Below are 20,986 nucleotides of genomic sequence, written 5' to 3' on the forward strand. Positions count from 1 at the left end.
ATTAAGAAAACCATAGAAAATTCAATTAAAATCTTATTTTTTTTAAGAACTAATATATTTGTGATGAGCACTTTCAGTCTCAGACCATGCTCAGGCGTTACGGTTCCGTTCCGTTCCGTTCCGTTCCGTTCCGAAACGGTTCATAGTTTCCTCCAGGGTTTGTTCCTCCCACCAAATTCTTGATTTTTTTAAATCTCCCCCCTCTTTTTTTCCCCCTATGACTTTTCAGTTTTTTAGTTTCCCCCCTCTTTTTGCTTTCCCCCCAGAAAATTCTGAAAATATCAGTTGCCCCCATATACCCGTATAAATTTCTCAAATTTCAACCTGACACAAACGTAAAATTTTGCTGCAAAAGGAATACTAGACAAAATAGAACGAAAATTGGTTAATTTTTCAATCATGATCTAATCACATGATATCATGATGAATATCGAATTTTTTCCCCCCTTTTTTTTCCCCCCTTTACTATTCAAATTTTCATTTCCCCCCCCTCACCCATTCAAAATTGGAAAATTGGTCCCCCACCCCTTTATAAAGGGGGGGACACTATGCGGTTCCGAAACGTGTGAGCGTCAAAATTCGAAAAGTCAAAAAAGAAGACGTTACAAAGCCAAACAGATCGAAACGGTTTCGCTCCACTTTTTTCATCGGAACAGAACTGCTCCGTTTTCTTGCTCCGAAACGTTCCGAAACCAATATGAATCCGTAACAGAAATCATACCGTCGAGCGAAACGGAACCGTAACGTCTGAACATGGTCTCAGACTATTCTCAGAGCAAAATTTAGATTATTTTAGGTTTTGTAATTAATTTTTATTACTGACGCTAAATTCCTGAAAATTCAGGATTTCCACGCTCAGCATTGTTCTTAAATTATTCTTATTTTTAGCGATTTTAAGCTTTATTGTTCTTATAAAATTTTACTTATAGAGCATAAAATTGTACGTATCGAGCACTTTTATGATGTTGGTTTGTTCACCAAACAAATAATGATAAAATTGTACTAATAAAAAATGAGCGTACAGTATTCAAGCAAAATAACATTCAAAAACCCAACTAACACACATCACACATTGCCATTCTAGCGCCCATGTCGTAACGTTAGGCGAACGTTGAAACAACGTCGTGTGGTCGTGTGTCAGCTGGAAACACTCAATTCAACTTACATCGATGTTTTCAGAAACTTTCCGTGAATATTCAAAACGTTTTGCAGTTATCCTGGAAAAATAAAGAGCAAAATGACTTCATTTCAAAAGTTTAATACACTCAGACCACTTTCAATATTAAGCCTTCTATGTAGATCAGATCAGAAACTAGAGCTTCATGGCGATACCCAGCTGACACACAATGTTGTTGCAACGTTCATCTAATGTGTCTTGAACGTTAAATAAACGTTGAAGCATCGTTGTGTGCTAGTTGGGGAAGTTCTGCCAGACACCACAAGATAATTCAACCTGTTGGTGAAAGCCTACAATTTATGAATATATTTATTTTTCAAATTCGAACAAAGCCAACATAGTGTCAAATGACGTAACATTGATAGCAGCTAACTAACGTAATATCTACCTCTCTATTATTAAGGACCACGGCGATGATCCCGTGAATATGTTCATAAAACGTTGCTTGGACGCTATGAAAGTTACGTGATCGTTGCTTTAGACTAAAGATATGATTTGAGGGCGTGTCTCTTATGTTGACAAAGCAGAACTAACAAAAGAAATTTTCACAATCTGCGCTTTGCGGTAAGGGAAAACGGTTTGCCTTTCTTTAAATTGAAAATGATGTTAAAGTAAATAGTAAGATAAACGTTAAAAGATGACCTTTAGCCTCGTGTGCCTTGTGTGTTATTTGAGAAGCTTGAGTCATAGATTTATAAAGCCCGAAAGGCTAGATGTCGTGCTTTGTCTGAAAAGTGTGCCGAGGTTAGGTGGGTATCCTACCTAGGTCACGTGACATTACAATAGAACTTCAGTGCTTGACAAATCAGAAACTTCGCAGGTTTTCGAACAATAGTAGTTGATATTTTTTCCGATATTCACTTTTTTTTGCTTGGAAGAGCTTAAAGCACGACATTTAGCCCTTGGGGCTTTACAGAAATCTGTGGCTTGAGTATGGATACTTACAAAAGAAGATTCCTTAGTTGTATGAACAAAGCAAGGTAAAGATCAACGTTTGGTTGATAGTATCCAAGCGTCTGTGATCTCTTGCTCTTTAATTGCACACTTTTCTCAATCACTGTTTGTCCTTCTGGCAGCAGGTAATCTCGTTTTTTATACCTAAAAGTAAAAAAATCAAAATTAAGTAAGATAGAAATCTAAGCGTTGTTTACAGTATCTATAACCAGTTTTCTCTGCTAATCAAACCAACGGAATAAACCTTATTTTTGATTTACGGACTGGAACTAAAAATTTAACTTTCCGGTTTAAACTTAATCAATCCAAAATGACTTAGTCCAAAATGGTATTTGATGCCTTCTTTGCTTGATGCTCAGTAAAGGGAAAACCAAGGGTAAGGAGTAGCGCCCTCCCTTACCTTCGGAATGGTAGGTAAAGAAAAAGGAGCCTTAGGGTCGCCCTCGACTGCGGTCGCTGCGATCGCACTTTCTCGAGCAAAGCTTCCACGTTATTGGTCAAAAGAATTCCATTGGCGCGATCTGACGTAACGGTTGAAAAGAGTTTAAATGTATTCAACTTTCTTTTCGAACGCACACAACATTTTTATGACGTAATCTTTTTTCCAAGAAAAATGGATTGAAACCAAAACGTACGATCGCAGCGCGCAAGTGGAGACCGGCTTTTAGGGTCACCCTCGACTGCGGTCGGAAACTCGCTAAATTATTTCAAACAATAGGAAACATACTTGTGTTGATCTGACGAAGAACAGCGTCGTAGCGGTAAACCAGTTTTAGTGATTTCAGGCGATGACTTTAAGAGGGTTGAACACGCTTGATAAAAACGTGGAAGATCTTCGTTGGGGCTGACCGGCTTGTCCTAAAAACAGTAGAAGAGAACAATATTAATTTCAAGGCAAGCTTTAAGCAAATTTATATAGATAATACATAACATAACACATGATCCCCGGAAGGGAGTGTTTAGGCAAGTGTGCTACCATTAAGTTTGCTTTCTCGAACCTGGAAGTCCCAATAAAAGGGTTTGAAAATTTAGAAAATTAAATCTCAATCCTACAGGGTTGAAAAGAAGCAGAAAATTTTCAGCTTTTTACCCCTAAAAGATTAAAATTTAGTCAAATTTATCTCAATAAGGATCGTAAAATTAACAAAATTCCTCTTTTTTTCCTCCTTTTTAGTCCCTCTAAGAGTCTGAGGATCGACCCGTCAGCTCATAACCCTAGTACGCCCCGTCACAAAAATCCTAACAAGATTCCGTTTCATTTGTATACCAAAGTCACTGACCTAGCCCTTCCCATGGGCTTGGTATTACATTATTGGCCTAACATAAAGTTTGTGAAAAGGAAATTTTTTGGACATTAGTTAGATATGGTGCATTGATTTAAAAAACATGGCCGTATTTTGCGATCCTAACTTATATTAGGTTTAGAATTTCTAATTAGCGTGCATTTTTACTAAACTGGCGAAATTCTTTCTGAAACAAAATTTTTCCTAATGCTTTCCAAAAGTCGGTCCCACCCAATAAAATGACTTTCTCAATAGTTCTCATCACTAGCTGAATGAGGGAGTAGTTTGTCACATTTCAAGATTAAGTCAAAAACATCGCCAGATGATAAGAATTTTAGGGAAGGCTTGCATTTTTTAAAACAAGTTTGAAAAAAAAACATATAATGGAAGTTTTTCACAAGAACTTTAGCTACAGGAAAATATAATAACCAGATTCAAGAACAATATAAGGTTCAAATTTAAAAAATGAGTTCATTTTGAGTTCTCATCCCTCATGATCGAATAAATTAAGAGCATACACGTTTTTTATAAGAACAAATTATATAAGAACCTAAAGCTTCGATGGCCGAAATATCAAGAACAAGTTAAGAACAAGTTAAGAACAATTTAAGGGTTTGAGGGTTAAAAATTGCGGTTGTTCTTATAAAAAACGTGTTTTAAGAACATCCTAAGAACATTAACCTGGAAAACGTCATCGTCAGCAACCTCTACAATATCATCCATCATTCGTAGATGTCTCTCGTCTCTCAAAAAGTTGATATGTAAATTTTTTGTCAATTGTGTAAACAAAATTCCATTGTAGTCACTTTGTCAATAAAATTCCGGACATACAAACAAGTGCTTCAGAAATATCTATTCATATATTTTTCCTCCTTTCACACGAATACTCAGAAAACAAAATTACAATAGCTTTTTGGGCAAATTTCAGTTTTTCACTGCGGTGATATAGTTAATGAAACAGTTTTTCACCGTGAGTTCAGCCGAAAGCCTATAAGCAAACAACACATCACAACCGTATAATTATCCACTTTTACAGAATACAGGAGAAAAATGGTGAAAAATATAAGCAAGCAAATGGAAACCACAAAGAAATAGCTAGTAAAAACACAACACAGAAACCATAAAATGATTTTGACACTCTAACAAAATTAAAATGTAAGTCTTTTCATATAGTATTACTTTTTTCCAAAAGTTTTTTTTTTCTCTCAAATTTCTTGTGATTGATCCTGTGACAAATGACTTATGCTAATCTTTACCCTAAACCCGGATGCTTTCTATTTTGTCCAAAACCGTTACATTCCAAACAGACGACTGATAAGTTATGTTTTTTACTTTTTAAAATTTCAAGTACTCTTAAAACCTTTTGCACGCAAAAAGAAGATATGCCAAAATTTTTAAAGAAAAAAATACTTTTCGTAGGCTTCACCAAGAGCTTCATCTCCAGCCTATCAAGGTTAGAGGAAATGCCGAAAGACGGAGAACCCCAAAAAACTAGTTGACGATAACTTTTCCGTCCTTCCTTCTTCTTGAAAAAAAAACCGTTTATGTGTCGCTGGGTTTACGTTGTAGATCCTAACTGAGTCCTTTGATAATGACACCCCTGTCTCACAGCCTCGGTGGAACCTTTTTCTTCAGTGGGGATAAAAATCCCTATCGAAATCCCAATGGGGAGAGAAATTTTATTATTCCAAGGTTAAAAATGCAAGTGGGGATGGATTTGGAGTGCAATTTTCAGACATTGATTTTCGAGTGGGGATGAAATGAAGGTCAATTTCCCAGTGGGGTTGAAATTCCAGGGTATTTTCCCACCGGGGACCAAATTTTTGTCAAATTTTCCAATGAGGATGGGCTCTCAGTGGGTCTGTAACACAGGGGGTGTATCATGTAATTCATTCCTTTTACTGCCGTAGAGCTTGCGGATCAAAACGGCAGATCAATCCATCAGTTATCTGGCACCCAGATGTAGTAATCTTCCTCCGACACGCTAAAGGTTTGAAGGTTGGGAAGATCTGGAAGGTTTAAATTTCGGAATTTTGCAAGACCAAGTCAAGGATTTTGCAGTAGCAGGTCACTGCCCCAGCCCTCGTTTCTGCGGATTGTCGGGTCTAACCAAAATATTTTCGGGCTTACGTGAAGATGCGACACATCAAAGGCCAACTATCATTCCTCTCCGATGAGAAACTGGACCGCTTCGTTAGAGCTTTAGCGTGGGCGGCCACCAATCCGCCATCTGAATATCAGATAACTATGGAAGTTTATTGTTTATGTAACTACCAAGACGAAAGATTGACTGGGGTGATTGGAAATAACTCGCAGTTTTGGCCAACAAAATCAGGGGCGGTACGGATGTTAATTAATCGTAGTTGTCCTTAGTCGATCAGGATCTCAACAAATACAAAATCAAACGTCCTCTCCACAAAACACTATAACTAAACTGGCAAAAATTTTACTAACTATAAGTTACAAGTCCAAGACCTACTGCACGAAATAATCCACAAGCACTGGCCGTTTATGTACCATAACAGCTAGCCAAGCTCAGTAGTTCTATAGAATAAATACTATCAAATCAATGCAAAATATCAATCAGGTTCAGAGCCTACAAACCAAAAGAAATATAGCACAAAATAGAAAACCAATACAATTTCCACTACATAGAATATCAATCAGGTTCAGAACCTACGAACCAAAAGAAATATAGCACACGACAAGAAAACCGATACAATTTCCACTACATAAAATATCAATCAGGTCCAGGGTTTACAAACCAAAAGAAATACAGCATACGACAAGAAGCTGATACAATTTCTTTACCACACGATAATGAAAAAGATATCACAAAGATCTATAAAATTTTTCACAAAATGTTTTTGTCTGTGTGAACAACTTAATACTATAACGTTCCTTCCGACGCAAAATACTTTTGGAAATTAATTTTTTTGTAAGAAAAAGACAAGCGTTTAAAAACCATTTGTTGGGTTCTTATAGTAGGACACTAAAACATTTTGATATAGAATTCATTACAGATTGCGGTATCAATATAAAAACCCCCGGGGTCCCAAGACATAATATTCAGTCATTTCGATCCTATTTTCGGGGTGATTAAATTTTGCGTCTGAAAGGATCCTAATTTTATCTGTTTATCAGGGTCCAAATTTCATCGTAATGTTTTCCAACAACGGCGCATTTCTTGAGCTAAAGTGGCAGGATAATGGGAAATACTCATAGATGTAAACGCCTGATGAAAGCCTAGTGGCTTTTAAACTCGAAACATCATCCCCGCAAAGTATATTCCCAACTGACATAACGTTCCTATTTAGTTATCTGGATGTTATATGAACTCTTTATGGACATTGTTATTACAACTATTAGTTAATTGAAAGTTTTGCCTTTTTCAGGGCCCCATCTCCCCCTTCTCCAAGTAGATACTGGGGTCAAGGCAAAGTTACGATATTCGGGAAACGTATTTACGGCTTGCTTCTGAGCACTCATTGGCTTATTTGGCTGAATTACATCATAATTTTGAGATTCAATCAATCAGATTGATTTTATTGTTGAGCGAACTTTTGGGTAAGCTGTAAGTACGGAAAGTGCTTTCTCCATGGAAAATCTTAGACCATGTTCAGATGTTACGGTTCCGTTCCGTTCCGTTCCGAAATGGTTCCGAAACAAGTGTAAACGTCAAAATTCGAAACGTTAAAAAAGAAGACGTTACAATGCAAAACAGATTGAAACAGTTTCGCTCCACTTTTTTCATCCGTTTTCTTGCTCCAAAACGTTCCGAAACCAATATGAAAACATTCGATCCGAACAGTAACGTGTGAACATGGTCTTAAGCAAGACGACATCGAAAATATTCTTATAAAAAGATACATCATGAGAGATATGTGCTAGATAAATAAACATACATAAGAAATGACTACTACAGATCTTGACAAATCTCAAAATCCATTGAAGTAGAATGACTAATAAATTGATGACGTCATCAATGTTTGCGCCATTTTTAAAACGATTTTTTGAGAGAAGCGGAAGAAAGTTATGTGAGAGGATCTTTGAGAGAAGTTGCGAAAGTTGAATGCATGGTATTCCACTTTACACGTTTTTTATAAGAACAAACTATATAAGAACATAAGGCTTCGGTGGGCAAGAGCATGTTAAGAACATTTTAAGGCTTCGCTGCCTCTTAAGAAAATGGAAAAAATACTCAAAAAATGGCAAAAATAAGAGCATGTTAAGAACATTTTTAGGCTTAAAACTTAAAAAGTTAAGAAAATCCGAAGGCCTCAAAAATTTTGGATGTTCTTATAAAAAAACGTGCATTCAGTTTTTATGTGCTTTATACGGTCACTTGAAAGCAGAATTATTGAAATCTCAGGTCGGTCAGGTACTTGAAAGCGCGATGCATTCACATAGATTTTAAATAGGTGCTTAAATACGGAAGAGTCGATCTCGTTAAACTCTGATCCTACATGTTTTTTTTATAACAAACTATATAAGAACATAGGGTTTTCGATTGACAAAATGTTAAGAACATTTTAAGGCTTTATAGACTCAAAAACACTCGATTTCTTAGGAAAATGGATAAAAATGGTCAAAAATTGGTTAAAATAAGATCATGTTAAGAACATTTTTAGGCTCGAAACCCAAAAAGTTAAAAACATCCCAAGGCTTCAAAAATTTAGGATGTTCTTTTAAAAAAACTTGTATATCAAATATCCGAGATAAGCTTGCTAGTAACAAATTAAATCGAAAAAAATACCATCAGATTGCCATTCGTCAACACAAAAATAACAGTCGCTCTCTAAAGGCTCATCTAAGTTTAAACCAACCCGTCAAATGAAATTCATTCAGACATTTTGAAAGGAGACAGAGGAAGCCAAAGTAATGGGTTAGATGACATATCTAATTTTTAGATTAATAGAGTTGAATTGAATGGTGACAACCTGTCACAGAAATATTTAATTCATGGTATAATGATTATGCTAATTAGAAAATGCAACAGTTTCTTTGACAGAGTTTCAGTTAGCCTGGGAATCCAAGCGTTAAACTTTGTTCACAGTCTAGTTTATGATATTTTTGCTGCTTGTTTAACGATTGGCGCAGGTAACTCGCCTGTAGGGATATTTTTCCCTGTAATGCAGGTTCGGCCTGATTGGCCAGCTTTCGGCGTATTACTTAGCAGTAATTTCGCGCGCATTTTGATAATTTCGATGCGCGCGCATAATTTATGGAAAAAGCTGATTCTGCAGAAAAAAGGAAAACAAATGAAAATGAAAACATAGATTCATTTAGAAACAAAATTGCTGTTGACTGGAAGTCTAAATACATGTGGCTGATGTTTTGATGTGGTTTTTAGCAGTTTTGAAAGTCTTTAGAGCTTGTGAAAGAGTTTTTATGGTAAGTTGATTGTGTGTGTTTGCCTGGGTTTCCAAAGTTCAGAAAGTCTGTCAACAAGGGTTCACACACAGACTGTTTATAACATTCTGTGTCAGACTCATCTACCTGCACCAAGCTCTATAATCTTAGAACTTTGTGAGGTGAGGTATTTTTTGTTTTTTCTAAGATTATGAGCTTGGATTCCCAGGCTAAGTTTCAGTGAGCTTTTAAACCCGAACTGTCATAAAAGTTTTCAGAGTTTAATCAGAGGCTGAGTTTAAGGGATGCAAAAATAAGTTTAAAGAAGGTTTGACCCTCCTAAAATGCATCTTCTCTTAAAAATTGCAAATTAAGGCTTTAAATCATCTCATGTTGTTTAGACCCAACTTCAGAAAGAGCGTCCAATTCAACCTCATCCCCGTGTATCCCAGGCTTTATTTACGTTACTGATTGACGCCAGAGAATACCCTGGTGTTGGCTGATGTGAGTCCCCCTCTCAAAGTTTACGTTTCCCCTAAATTTTAGGGACAAGCTGGAGTTTTTACAAGCTCTTATTTGATTTGGTTGGTCGTTAAGATGTAATAAAAGAATCTTATTACTTTTTCTAAAGAACGCGTCATCTCTATCACTTTAAATGACCAATTAGTGAAGTATCTTGTAAAAACTCCAGCTCATCCCAAATTTTACCGTGAGATTGGGTAACTTGCATCAGTGGAGGCAAACATGCATAGCCCTCAAATAAAAGACCTGGCTGGTCATCAAAATACAACTACGCAGTTCCGCTCCGCTCGCAGCTCTACTCTACCATTTTTGTTTTGATTTAACTTTGTATTTTAATGACCAACCAGGTCTTTCATTTGAGGGCTATGCATGTTAGCCTCCACTGATGCAAGTTACCCAATCTCACGGTATATGAACAGTCAGGGCTATTTTGTCCAATTTTGGCTAAGTTGAGCCCCGAGCCCAGGGCGCTCATCCCAGTATGTTAAGGAATAAGTTATCAATATAATACAATTAGCTACCATACATCAGATAATATGAAAAATATGCATACCTGAAAACTTCAAAATCCCACAAATTGAATCAAATTCTCTCTACAACCAAGCCTTCTAAAACCACTAAAAAAAAGTCAATCTCCATGCAAAACATTTGTCAAGTCAAAACGAAATTATAAAATGGTATAAAAGGTAGTATACCATAACTTAAATGAGTCATTATAAAGCCCTATTATAACATGCATTAATACATTAAAGAGATGCCTGACTTTGATAATACAAATATAAACAAAAGAAAAAGGTCATAATTATAGCTTACACAAATTGACCATTAATTTGAAAATCACATGATAATAATGCTAATAAAGAGGTTAATGTACCTTTTGTTGTCACGTTAATAACATACCATTGAAATAGAATTGATCAAGTCGAGCGTGCAAACTGGGCTAATAATTCAAATTGTCACACCCCGCACAACCCGCTCGAGCTAGAATTGAAACTCTTGGATTGGAAATGTAATTTCACACAAACGCCAGATTGAAAGTAAAATTCATTCCCAGATTTCGACAAACATGCCATTCAAAAAAAAGAAAGCGTTAGATTCAACCATTGAGTTTCAAGCCCGAAGGGCAAGAGGCAAGACCCCTGGATAGGAAATGAAACCACTTATTTCCCATCCAGAACTCCCGCGCGTATCTTTTACCCAGACGCCGGATTGAAACTAAAATATATCGCTAGATTTAAAAAAACGTAGTCCTCCAAAAAAAAGAAACTGCTAGATACAATCTGCCGCCATGATTACGGCGCGTTCTATGCGCGTTTTGGATGGGAAATAAGTTGCTTCAATTTCTCTTGCCTGAGCAGGGTTAAAGTTTCGCCTCTAGCCCTTCGGGCTTGAAACTCAATGGATTCAACCCATCATAAGACTTTTTTCTTGCTTGAGAGAAATTGAAGATTCCTATTCTTAAACGCAAATGGCTGGAAACCCCTAACCAAACTAATGTAAAGTTGATTAAAGAATCGTCCCCAATGACGAATAACGCTAAGCACTGAAATTTAAACCGTCCCCGGTATTTTGAGCTAAACCCCATGGATTAAAAACAAAATTCCTACACATCATCCTACTAGTTGAAATATTCTGATTGAGACAATAATGTGTTATCTAAAGACCAAATATAGCATTTCGTCGCCTTTTTTACCAACATTAACCATCATTTTTATCCCGTTGAATATCATAGCTCGTTGAAGTCAAAAAATCCAGTTTTTGCTGTTGTTTTTTCAAAGGGCAACCTTCTATAGCCTGTGATCTATATGATAAAAAATTGCATAACTGAAATAACCAGGAAGCTTCATAGTACCTTTGTACCAAAAGGAGGTTTCTAGCCCTAGAAGGATAAAAAGTTCATTTTTTTCTTCTTCTTCTTCGTTTTTCATTAATTCACTTTCTAAATTTTGAAGAAACTAAAGTGCTTAGAATCATCTTTGCAAGCATTCATTAAAAAATGACAGGCAAAACGAAATTTATTGAAAGCATCAGTATTTTCTTTATCAACTGTAAAACTAGGTACCCTGAGTATCAGAGTTTCTTTTCCATGCGTTTAGTTCTAGTTTTAACTCGTTCGTTTCTTTCTAACCGTTTAGCCTGCTGATCCATATGGGCTGACTTTACAGCGCAGCTGGTTTATTTCCTTCATAAAAGAGTACACTGGAAAATGACTTTATATACAGGGTGTCCTATACTTCCTATACTTTTTTTTTACTTAAAGTTGTGTTTCGACTCAATACTTTTTTTTCTGGACACCCTGTATTCTGGAAAAACTTACCATATTTTCCTTCATCTGGATAGAATTTTAATACCAGTGATTTTTGATTGATGCTGACTCGGATTGTGGTTTCTTTGTTTACTTCACAATGCAACATGTTTTGGATGTTTTTTGGACTTCAGATGGACGTCATTTGGACGTAGCCTTGGAAGTTGGTTCTAAGAGAATTACAAATTATAGTATCTTAAGGAAAATTATGTTATACCGTCAACTCTCTCTAATTCGAAATTTCTCTCATTAGAGTCGTTCCGTAATTCGAACTAACACTTTGGAATACCTTAAAAGGCACTCTCCGTAATCTGAATCTTTATACCTTATCGGGGAAAACTTCGTCGGGGAAAAGTGACGAAATTTTGGACAAGTGACGAATATTTTCCCCGACGAAAATTTTTCCCGACGAAGTTTTCCCCGATAAGGTATAAGACAATTCTTGGTCCCTTGAAGATCGAGATGGAGAGAGTAAATCGTGAAACAAAAGATTTCCACGCACTCACATAGGCCTATATCTTTCAAAACTAGGCGCCAATCCACCCTATAAGTATAGGGATCCATTGCGCGTTAAACACTCTAGCTTTTTGTATTTTTCAGCCAAAGGATCTCTTATAATTATGTTCAAACTATAGAAATCGTCAGCTAATTTCCATTCCATAATTTGGCCTTCCATTTGAACTAAAATACTAATCAATGCCCCTGAGGTGATTAAACATAAACACTTAAAATATTGTCACAATTTTGAAAACTTTTGCTTAAAAAATAAACCGTCTCAGGGTTGTAAGATCTTTCCGAACAAGCCCATCACCGGAAAAATTCTAGTAACACCCTCCTCAAAATAATGAAACTCTTTAAAAGAGAATCACCGAAATTATGTTCCTCATACACAACTTTCTAGCTAGTTATCATAGTCCATGTTTTCGATTCCTTGCGAGAAGAAAGAAACCATTTTGACTGCATTTATAGTATCATTTCACTTTGATCTCAAAACAAAGATTCTCCTAAAACCATACTTGTTAATTATAAGAAAAAGAAACAATCAAACACTTTCAAGATAAAATAAAAATATAGATAGATTTACAAGTCCCAGATAACAAGCTTCGCGATAAGGAGCCTACTTTTTTTAGTTTTCAGGTTAGATCTCCATATATCAATCAAGTGTGTCCAAATAATTTTCATCTCTCTTTGTTGTTCTAATAAAAAAAGGTTATTGAGAAGAGGGAGCTAGCTAGCTTATCTATGCATTGCTTATCTCAGAAAACAAAAATTAGTTCTCTTTTCTTTTGCTAGCTCAATGGAAATTTGAATAATTCCTTTCGGAAATGACTTGTCATTGTCTCATCTAATTTTATGCCTATGTAGCCAAAATAACGCTTGTGTGTATAGAAATGTTTTTTCAGAAACAAGTGAAGCAAAATACATGCTTATTCAAACTTTTTATAAGAAAAAAAAGGTTCAATGTTCAAAATCTAAAGTTAAGAACATTTTAACCTCTAAAATAGACGATGCTATCGTCCGTGTAAAATACTATTATGATATTACGATATAACATAGTTGTATATTATAAAACGTAATATGTTGCACGGCGGAAAATAGAGTATGTGTTTACGACATTGAGCCCCTCCGACTATTTTTCGCCTACGAGGACAAAATTTTCGCCCGACTGCTAATTTGCATGTTTGAGGTTATTCTTTATTATTCGAATTCGTCTTAGGCTACCACTAAAACACTCAATTTCTTATGAAATTGCTAAAAAATACTCACATTATGATGAAAATAAAAACATTTCAAGAACAAGTTTAGACTTAAAACTCTAAAAGTTAAGAACATCTGAAGGCTTCAAAACTTTTGGATGTTCTAATAAAAAAAACTTGTCAATAAGAGAATTGTGTGGAGGCTAAGCCGGGCAATATAATATCGTTTTAACCTCCACGAGTCCCAGGTAGGGTCGCAAAAACACCAAAATAGAAAAAACAGTCCCTCGTAGCGTGCCTATTTCTGGGAAATTTGGGGGAAAAGTAGAACATTTTAGAAAATGTTGGAGTTTCAGTCCCATTCAGGGTCACTTTTTTTCGCAAATTTCGGCAAAGTTTTTGAAAAAATGAGTCCCACGTAGGGTCCATTTTTGGAACCTCAGCGGAGCACCCCCGTCGGTCGGCAAGGGTAGTACCCCCGGGTTTGTACCATCCTATGTTATCCCTGTTCCAAACTTGTAAAGTCATAGTGTTCGAAGAGAAGTCATTCTAAGATACACTTTGGAATCGCCATTTTCGAGATAATTGTTGTCATCATCCAACTCTCTTTAATTTGAACTTCTATTATTCGAATCTTTCTGTAATCCGAACTAAAATACCATTTCTCTGTAATTCGAATCTTTCTCTTATACGAAGAAAAATTTTGGCCCCTTGAAGATCGAATTAGCGAGAGTCAACCGTAGTTGGAAATTGATGTAAAAATAGGCTACATCATATCTTCCTTCACTCTGAGCGTGAAACTCCTACTCTTCGAGCAAGGCCAAAAGCCTGCGACTGTCTATTGTGTAGACTACTACAAAAAAGCTACACTTAAAAACTTCTCAGTTTTCTAGTTTTCAAGAACCTTTCAAAAATACAGCCGAATCGAACAAAACCAATGTACACGAAGAGTTTATCTTCAATCAAAATTATTTTGCGGTGTAAAAGGGTATATATTTAAAGTAACGTTACATAACCAAGACGGAAATTGGCAACTTATTAACGGCAAATCAGAGGCCACAGAAATAGGAAGTTATTTTATGTGAGAGATAAGAGCTTTTCATGATTGGTGTTTGTCGCGTGCATGAGATTAGTTGATGATAAGGTGATCGCCAAGCAAATCCTGATTACTCCGCACCGGAACGTATTCACTCCAAAAGCCGTGGCTTCGTAGAGCGCTCCGCGTCGCATACGTCATAATTATTTTAAATCAGATTTGTACGAGTATCAATCCCATACATATATAGTTCATTTCGAAATGATTGGAAAACCTTTCTGTTGATATTGTAAGTTTTTAACGTTTGAGCGCAATTAACGCAAAGGAGGATGGGATGGGATTGTAAGTCTTACGAAGAAACAAATTTGTGTAAATTCGTTACTATTTTTAGATTCACCAAGGTACGCTATTGGCTTCTGTTTAGGGCGGCTCTTTGATGATGTATATACAAATTTCACAACAGATATCATTTATTCAGCCACCACCAAGCTCTGCTCTAATAAGGTTTAGCTGAAGGCTAGTGTTGAATCTTCTATGTAGAATTTGAAGTTACTTGTTTCCTACATAAAATGTGCGACCCACTTATTGGTTGAAAATGTTAAAAAGCGAAAACGAAGAAAGTGCTAGATTCAATTCGTCATTCAAAAGGCGGCGCAAATCTAACTAACTTTTGCTTGCCTGAGAAAGTTTGAAGATTCGCCTCTAGCCTTTGGCTTGAAACTTAATAGTACAAAGTAGACCATCAACCTTGATGTCGTAATATCATATCCACTTTTAGAGAGCTTGCTTGGAAATTGGTATGTGTACAATAAAAAGGCTCTATAAAACCTCTAAAATTCGAACGACACACATAAGTATGGGCTTCACCATAAATGAATAAAAATAGGCCTAAAATGTCCCCCCTTCACTGCATAAAAGCTTAATTTTTTTTATTGATGAAATGAGTTTTAGATCCTGAATTTGAACATAATTATTTCCACAGGAAAAGAATAAAAGTTCACCGTTCTCAAGCCTACAAAACCACAAACAAGCCTTATAATGAAACGAAATATTTAAAATTTGAAAACTGTCAGAAATTTGAACCTTAGAACTCAATATCAATGATGAAAAGGAGAAAATTGATGGTTACATCGCACATCTATTTCGTCTTCGGATATTTTTGTAAATATTTTTGTGTGTAAATTGAACCATGAACGTTTGGTGTAAAGTAAAAACATCAACACCGACGAGCTTTTAGCTACCCTAAACCAAAAGAAAAGGATAATGCTGAAATAGATATAAAAACAACAAATTCATTATATGCATCGTTGCAATGTCCTCTGACATTACATCATAGACCCAATAGCTGATTGGTTGAAAGTGACGTAAAATCAGTCAATACGTCACTTTCAACCAATCAGCTGTTGGGTCCGTGGAAGACATTGCAATGGTGGATATCATGAATAATGAAAATTCTATCGAAATTCCGATGCAATGGAAGATCCAAAGGTCAAAATATCCAGTGGGGATGGTTTTTTCCATAGAATTTCAAATGGGGATGAAAACAAAATCAATTATTCTAGCGGAGCTGAAATTTTAGGGTATTTTTCCACCGGAGACAAAATTTTTGCCTCATTTTCCAGTGGTAAGGGATATACCACCAGGTCTGTGACACATATGGGCGTAAAATTATTAATGCCCGATCAAGGTTATTGTCCAAGAGGTCTTGAGAGCCCCTTTAAAATCAATCCCCTGTCGGAGTTTTAAAGATTGATCTTTTTCCTGCTAGGAAAAAAAATTTCCAGTTGGGTACGAGACATCAAGGCAACGTCCGTCAAACACCAGTAACGTCTAAACTGAACCTCCGACCCTTTCATTTTTCAATATGAATAATTGAAATTGAATACTATCCAAAGAGTCTCAATGAGCATTTAAGAGATCTTGTCTAAAGTCCCTCAGATGCAAGCTTTCAGAAGGTTTTGTTTTGATACAGATTTCTAAATTTATCATACTGAAACTAATCTTTATAATCCGAACTGAAAAAGTCTCTTTCGAAGAAAAGTGGAAGATGAAAGGAACTTTCTCTGAAAGGATTCTCAATAAGTCATCATTAAAATTTGATAGCCTAATCAAAAAGACCAAAAGGCAACCGGACCAGTAATCAAGGAAAAACTCTTATGAAAAGCTTAGATCATAATCAATGTCTGTGTCACAAGTAAATTTTTACTAACCCTCAAATTTTCTTCTTTATTCAAGAACACCCCTGTGTCACAGACCCACTTTGGACCCCAGCCCCACTGGGAATTCAATGTTTAAAAATTGCACTCCAAAACCATCCCCACATTTTAACTTTGGAAAATTAGAATTTCTATCCCCATTGGGATTTCAATAGGAAATTTAATCCCCACTTAAGAAAAAAGTTCCATCAGGGCATTGAGACAAGGGTTGTGTTCAAGATTTTCAGGCCGGCTTGAAAACGATTCTTAAAATGTGTCAAATACATTGACTAATTGCCTCTTTTTCTTCTTAGCTTTTGCAAATATTATAACGTTTCAATTCCTTATTACTAAAACTATACGACAAAATGAATTGGAAATATGAACATTTTACCAGGCATAAACCACTTTTCTTCCATTACATCAAAATTATCAGTGTGGGAAAACTAGATCACAGTATTTTCCATATAACATTCCACATTGAGAGTACCACCAATCATTATCAGGTCACTATCACCACGATCATTCTCGATCTAGTAAGATCGGTGAAAAGAACTCTCCTGCTCATATTGTGTTCCGATCATAGGAAAATAAATTCTCTGCAAATCCTTTCTTCTCCCTTCGTCTTCCAAGGAAGGCGCCATTTGGTTTCCATTTCACATACTCTTGAGTGTCAAAGATGTTCTCACCACCAATAATTACTAAATTAGTATTTTTCATTTAATTTAATTTCTTCTACTTTTGTTGCTAAAATAAAATAAAAATTTGGTAAGACTTGGGCTTGGAACTTTTTGATGAAAATATTTTTTTGGAGTTCAACCATTTTGATTGATTTATAATTATTGTGATTGCTATCTTTTTTCATTTATTAAAAACGCAAAAGTACTTAAGGATGCATAAAGTTAGGGATCAGTACTCAATTCAATATTGATGTTAATACCTTTAGGGAACACTACCGTCGATTTAGATAACATTCTACTGCCACTCTCCGACGGAAAAATACACGAATTCTATGTAATTAAAAACGAGCTTTACGGAAAGTCAGCCATTTTTCTAACTGAAAAGAGGCTATTTTCCGTACCTCTAAAAAAACCCTTTCCTATCCTCATCGGAATATCCCGGAAAAAGACAGCTGACAAATCAAGGAAAAGTCAATGGAATCTTTAGTCCAGGTAGTGAAGTGGAATTCTAACCAAAATCCATAACCAACTGATCATTTAGACCAATAAAGGATACGAAATATAGATGTATACGAAATATATTATAGCTGTTTTTAAATCAAAATTTTCATCTTTTGCTTTGAATATCTTGGCTTGATGAATTTTCTCGGACTTGCTTTTATCCTTTATTGAATCCTAACCAAAGCGACGGTATTTGGCAAGGAAGCACTTTTTGGCTAGAAAGGCTAGAAATCTACAAAGTTTAAAAGTTTTCAGAAGATACATATGTAGTTGTGAAGTTGAATTGCCTACATTTTCGATCATGACTTGATGATATATTCTATTTTATATTGAAGAAAGGAGGCGTGGCTCTTATGCTGACGAAGCAGAACAAACAAAAGAATTTCTCAAAGGTTTGTGCTCAAACGGCCCAGGAAGAAAATTGTTCTTAATTTTGGTTGAAAATACTGTGTAAGCAACTGCTAAAACAGAAACTCTCTCTAATTCGAACTTCCATTATTCGAATCTTTCTGTAATTCGTACCGAAATATTTGTACCGACAGCTGAATAGTGATTTAAATTACTCTCTGTAATTTGAATCTTTCTCTAATTCGAAGAAAATTTTTGGTCACTTGAAGATCGAATTAGAGAGAGCCAACTGTACACGTTGAAAGATGCCTGTATGCTAGTCTATGTGGAAGCTACTGGGAACAGACTACAATAAACTTTATAGTTATACCATAGATTTTCATAAGAAATAAATTCACTTGTAATGAGCACACATGCTGCGCAAATTAAAGTGCTTAAAATTGGTTAAAAAAAGGTTTGCTCAAAATTACAAAAAACAAAATTATAGCCTAAATTTTTCTTGTCAATTTAAATATGTAATAAATATCACACACGCTATTTACAAATTACATTTATAAAGTTCGGCCCTTATATAAAAAACATTAAGTATGGATTGGGCTTTTCCAGAAAAATATTTTACCCCACTGTTGAGGATATTGATTTTTCGAAGCATCGAACCCCCTAGATATTCTAGTTTATTAGTAGACCCCCTGGATATCCACTCGTAAAAATATGCTTAACCCCCTGGATATCCTCTCTTATAAAGATGCTTACCCCCTGGATATCGTATTTTCTACTTGAAAAGATACTTCACCCCTGGATATCCGCTCCCTTGTAGATATTTAACCCCCTGGATATCCACTTTTGAACAAAATCGTTAACCCCCTGGATATCCGATATCTTCGACAGGGGAGCACGGACTATTTTTGGAAAAGCCCAATTTACATGGAATAATCAATTTTGAGGAGACCCCCCCTCCCCGAAAAATTCCCTGTTACCCTCGGATGAAAATCCGTCCTGTTCGGAAAGCGATCAATAGACCTTTTCATAAATTACGTCACAAACATCACTCGCCTCGTATTCAAACAATTACCATGGTGAGACATTAAATGATTTTTTTATGAATAGGAAGCAGTTTTACTAAAATCCGCTGGGAGTTAATCACCATGGCAATAATTTCAAAACGAGGCAAGTGATGTTCGTAAAGTAATTTATTAAAAGGTAAATCAGAACTCGCCTTCAAAAACGCCGGAAAAGTATAAAGGCTCTGGTATTAGTATGGAAATGAATTTTTGTATTTGAAGATATAGCCTTTTTTGAGACTTTTAGAAATTTTTACAAATAGCATTTTTATTCTTCTCCGCCAATAGTATTTAAGAATACTTAACTACAAAACCGAAATATGAATTTTCTTTACCGCAGATTCATCTTTGATATGAATACACCATCGGAACCAAAAATACAAGCGAAAAGCCATTATTCCACCCAAAGGTCCCAAAAGATGAAATACTCTTCAAAGGTACATTTTCTGTTAGAATAGTTAATCCTGGATTTTAAAATTTTAAAATCGCGATCAAGAAAATTGATGAAGCAGAAAATGAAGATATTAAATTTGCTTGCAATACTTTGAAGAGTATTTCATCTTTTGGGACCTTTGGGTGGAATAATGGCTGAACTTTTTCGTGGGTATAACAAGTCAAATGTTGATTTGTTGCCTAGTTTAGGCTGGAATTGACATTATATACATAACGAGTGCGAAACAATGATCAAAGCCTTTAGGATATAATGAAAGCCTTGAAAAAAAGTTATCTAATCCACTCTGTAAATTTCAACTTTGTTCGGAACAAAATGAAAATATTCATCCGATACCAATTTATTTTAGTATAATATTTTAAGGGTGAGTGTTGATAAAAAAGCCCTAGGATTGTCGGCAAGAATGATATAATCATGTCCAGCGATCATTCATTCGTTCATCCATTTATTAACTCATTCAGCATTTAAGCCACTCCAGCAGCCTGTCTTTCTTCTGCTTGCAACATTCTTTGATACCTTGGATCACTGATGGTTTTGATGGCTCGAACAGTTTTTGGATGACCATGACCGAATACCTATGGTATATAAATTGATTTCGTTACATTTACAATCTTTACTTGGTGGCTGTGAGTCACACCCTTTCCAGAAATAAAAACGAGCTACAATGGAATCTCGCCAATTCGAACTTCCTTTACAGTGCCGTAGCAACTGGGGGGGGGCAAGGGGGGGCTATGCCCCCCAATAATTTTTTTAAAAATGGTTATTTTGCAAAATGCAAAGTTTTTCTTTTTTAATTTGTCATAATTGTCTTTAGAGTGCATGTTTTGAGTGCATTTTCAAGCAATCTAGAGCTCAAAATTTCAAAATTTATATATAAATTTAAAAATAGTTGTGGCAATTTGTGGTAAAGTACTCAAAATGATTTCAAACTTGTAAAAAGAAGTACCACGCCCGTAATTATGAACTTAAGGGTATTCTTGTCTTCCTTAGGGTGGGAATTTTTTACACCTGGTCATCTGTGCCAAATTTCCCAGGTAGCAAAGCAATTCTACCTGATTTTAATGAGGTAGGGTTGATTCTGGCCATATCATATGCAAAATAAACCCTTATCGGGGAAAAAATGTCGGGGGAAAGTGACGAAAATTTTGAGGGGGTGACGAAATTTTTTCCCCGAGATTTCATCACCCGACCAAAACTTTTACCCGATTTTTTTATCCCCGACCAAAACTTTTACTCGAATTTTTTTCCCCCAACCAAAATTCAAATCCAAATTTTTACGCCTTTATTAACCGAAATTGGTGCTTTAAACGTCGAATTACAAGATCTATTTTCGAGCTACAATCCGTGCCATAATATATTGGCACTTTTGGCTAATTTACCATTTTTCGAAAATTGAAGTTCGAGCGAGAATGTAAATTTCAGGC

At 35.7% G+C, this 20,986-nt stretch overlaps 2 protein-coding genes across 4 annotated transcripts in view; both read right to left on the bottom strand.

The window, feature by feature from the left end:
• The window catches only part of LOC136815882 (rho family-interacting cell polarization regulator 1-like), a 34,833-nt gene extending 17,563 nt beyond the window's left edge, over positions 1-17,270 (bottom strand). The window contains exons 1-5 of one of the 2 annotated variants that reach the window (XM_067072330.1): positions 16,916-17,270; positions 11,606-11,763; positions 2,859-2,989; positions 2,123-2,275; positions 1,166-1,217 (exon numbers count right to left, since the gene is read on the bottom strand). In XM_067072330.1, coding sequence (XP_066928431.1) covers positions 1,166-1,217; positions 2,123-2,275; positions 2,859-2,989; positions 11,606-11,620 — 351 coding nt within the window. In that variant the 5' untranslated portion in view covers positions 11,621-11,763; positions 16,916-17,270. Of the gene's footprint in view, positions 1-1,165; positions 1,218-2,122; positions 2,276-2,858; positions 2,990-9,841; positions 9,974-11,605; positions 11,764-16,915 lie in introns of those variants that run through there. The other variant, XM_067072331.1, reaches the window with a different exon arrangement.
• Positions 17,271-19,941: 2,671 nt separating this feature from the next.
• Positions 19,942-20,986, bottom strand: part of LOC136815884 (TPR repeat-containing protein DDB_G0287407-like) — a 44,565-nt gene continuing 43,520 nt past the window's right edge. For both annotated transcript variants that reach the window (XM_067072333.1, XM_067072332.1), the window contains exon 27: positions 19,942-20,137. In XM_067072333.1, coding sequence (XP_066928434.1) covers positions 20,027-20,137 — 111 coding nt within the window. In that variant the 3' untranslated portion in view covers positions 19,942-20,026. The remainder of the gene's footprint in view (positions 20,138-20,986) is intronic.

The sequence above is a fragment of the Clytia hemisphaerica genome, unplaced genomic scaffold (assembly GCF_902728285.1).
Source record: "Clytia hemisphaerica strain Z4C2 unplaced genomic scaffold, Clytia hemisphaerica genome assembly, whole genome shotgun sequence".
Classification (NCBI taxonomy): domain Eukaryota; kingdom Metazoa; phylum Cnidaria; class Hydrozoa; order Leptothecata; family Clytiidae; genus Clytia; species Clytia hemisphaerica.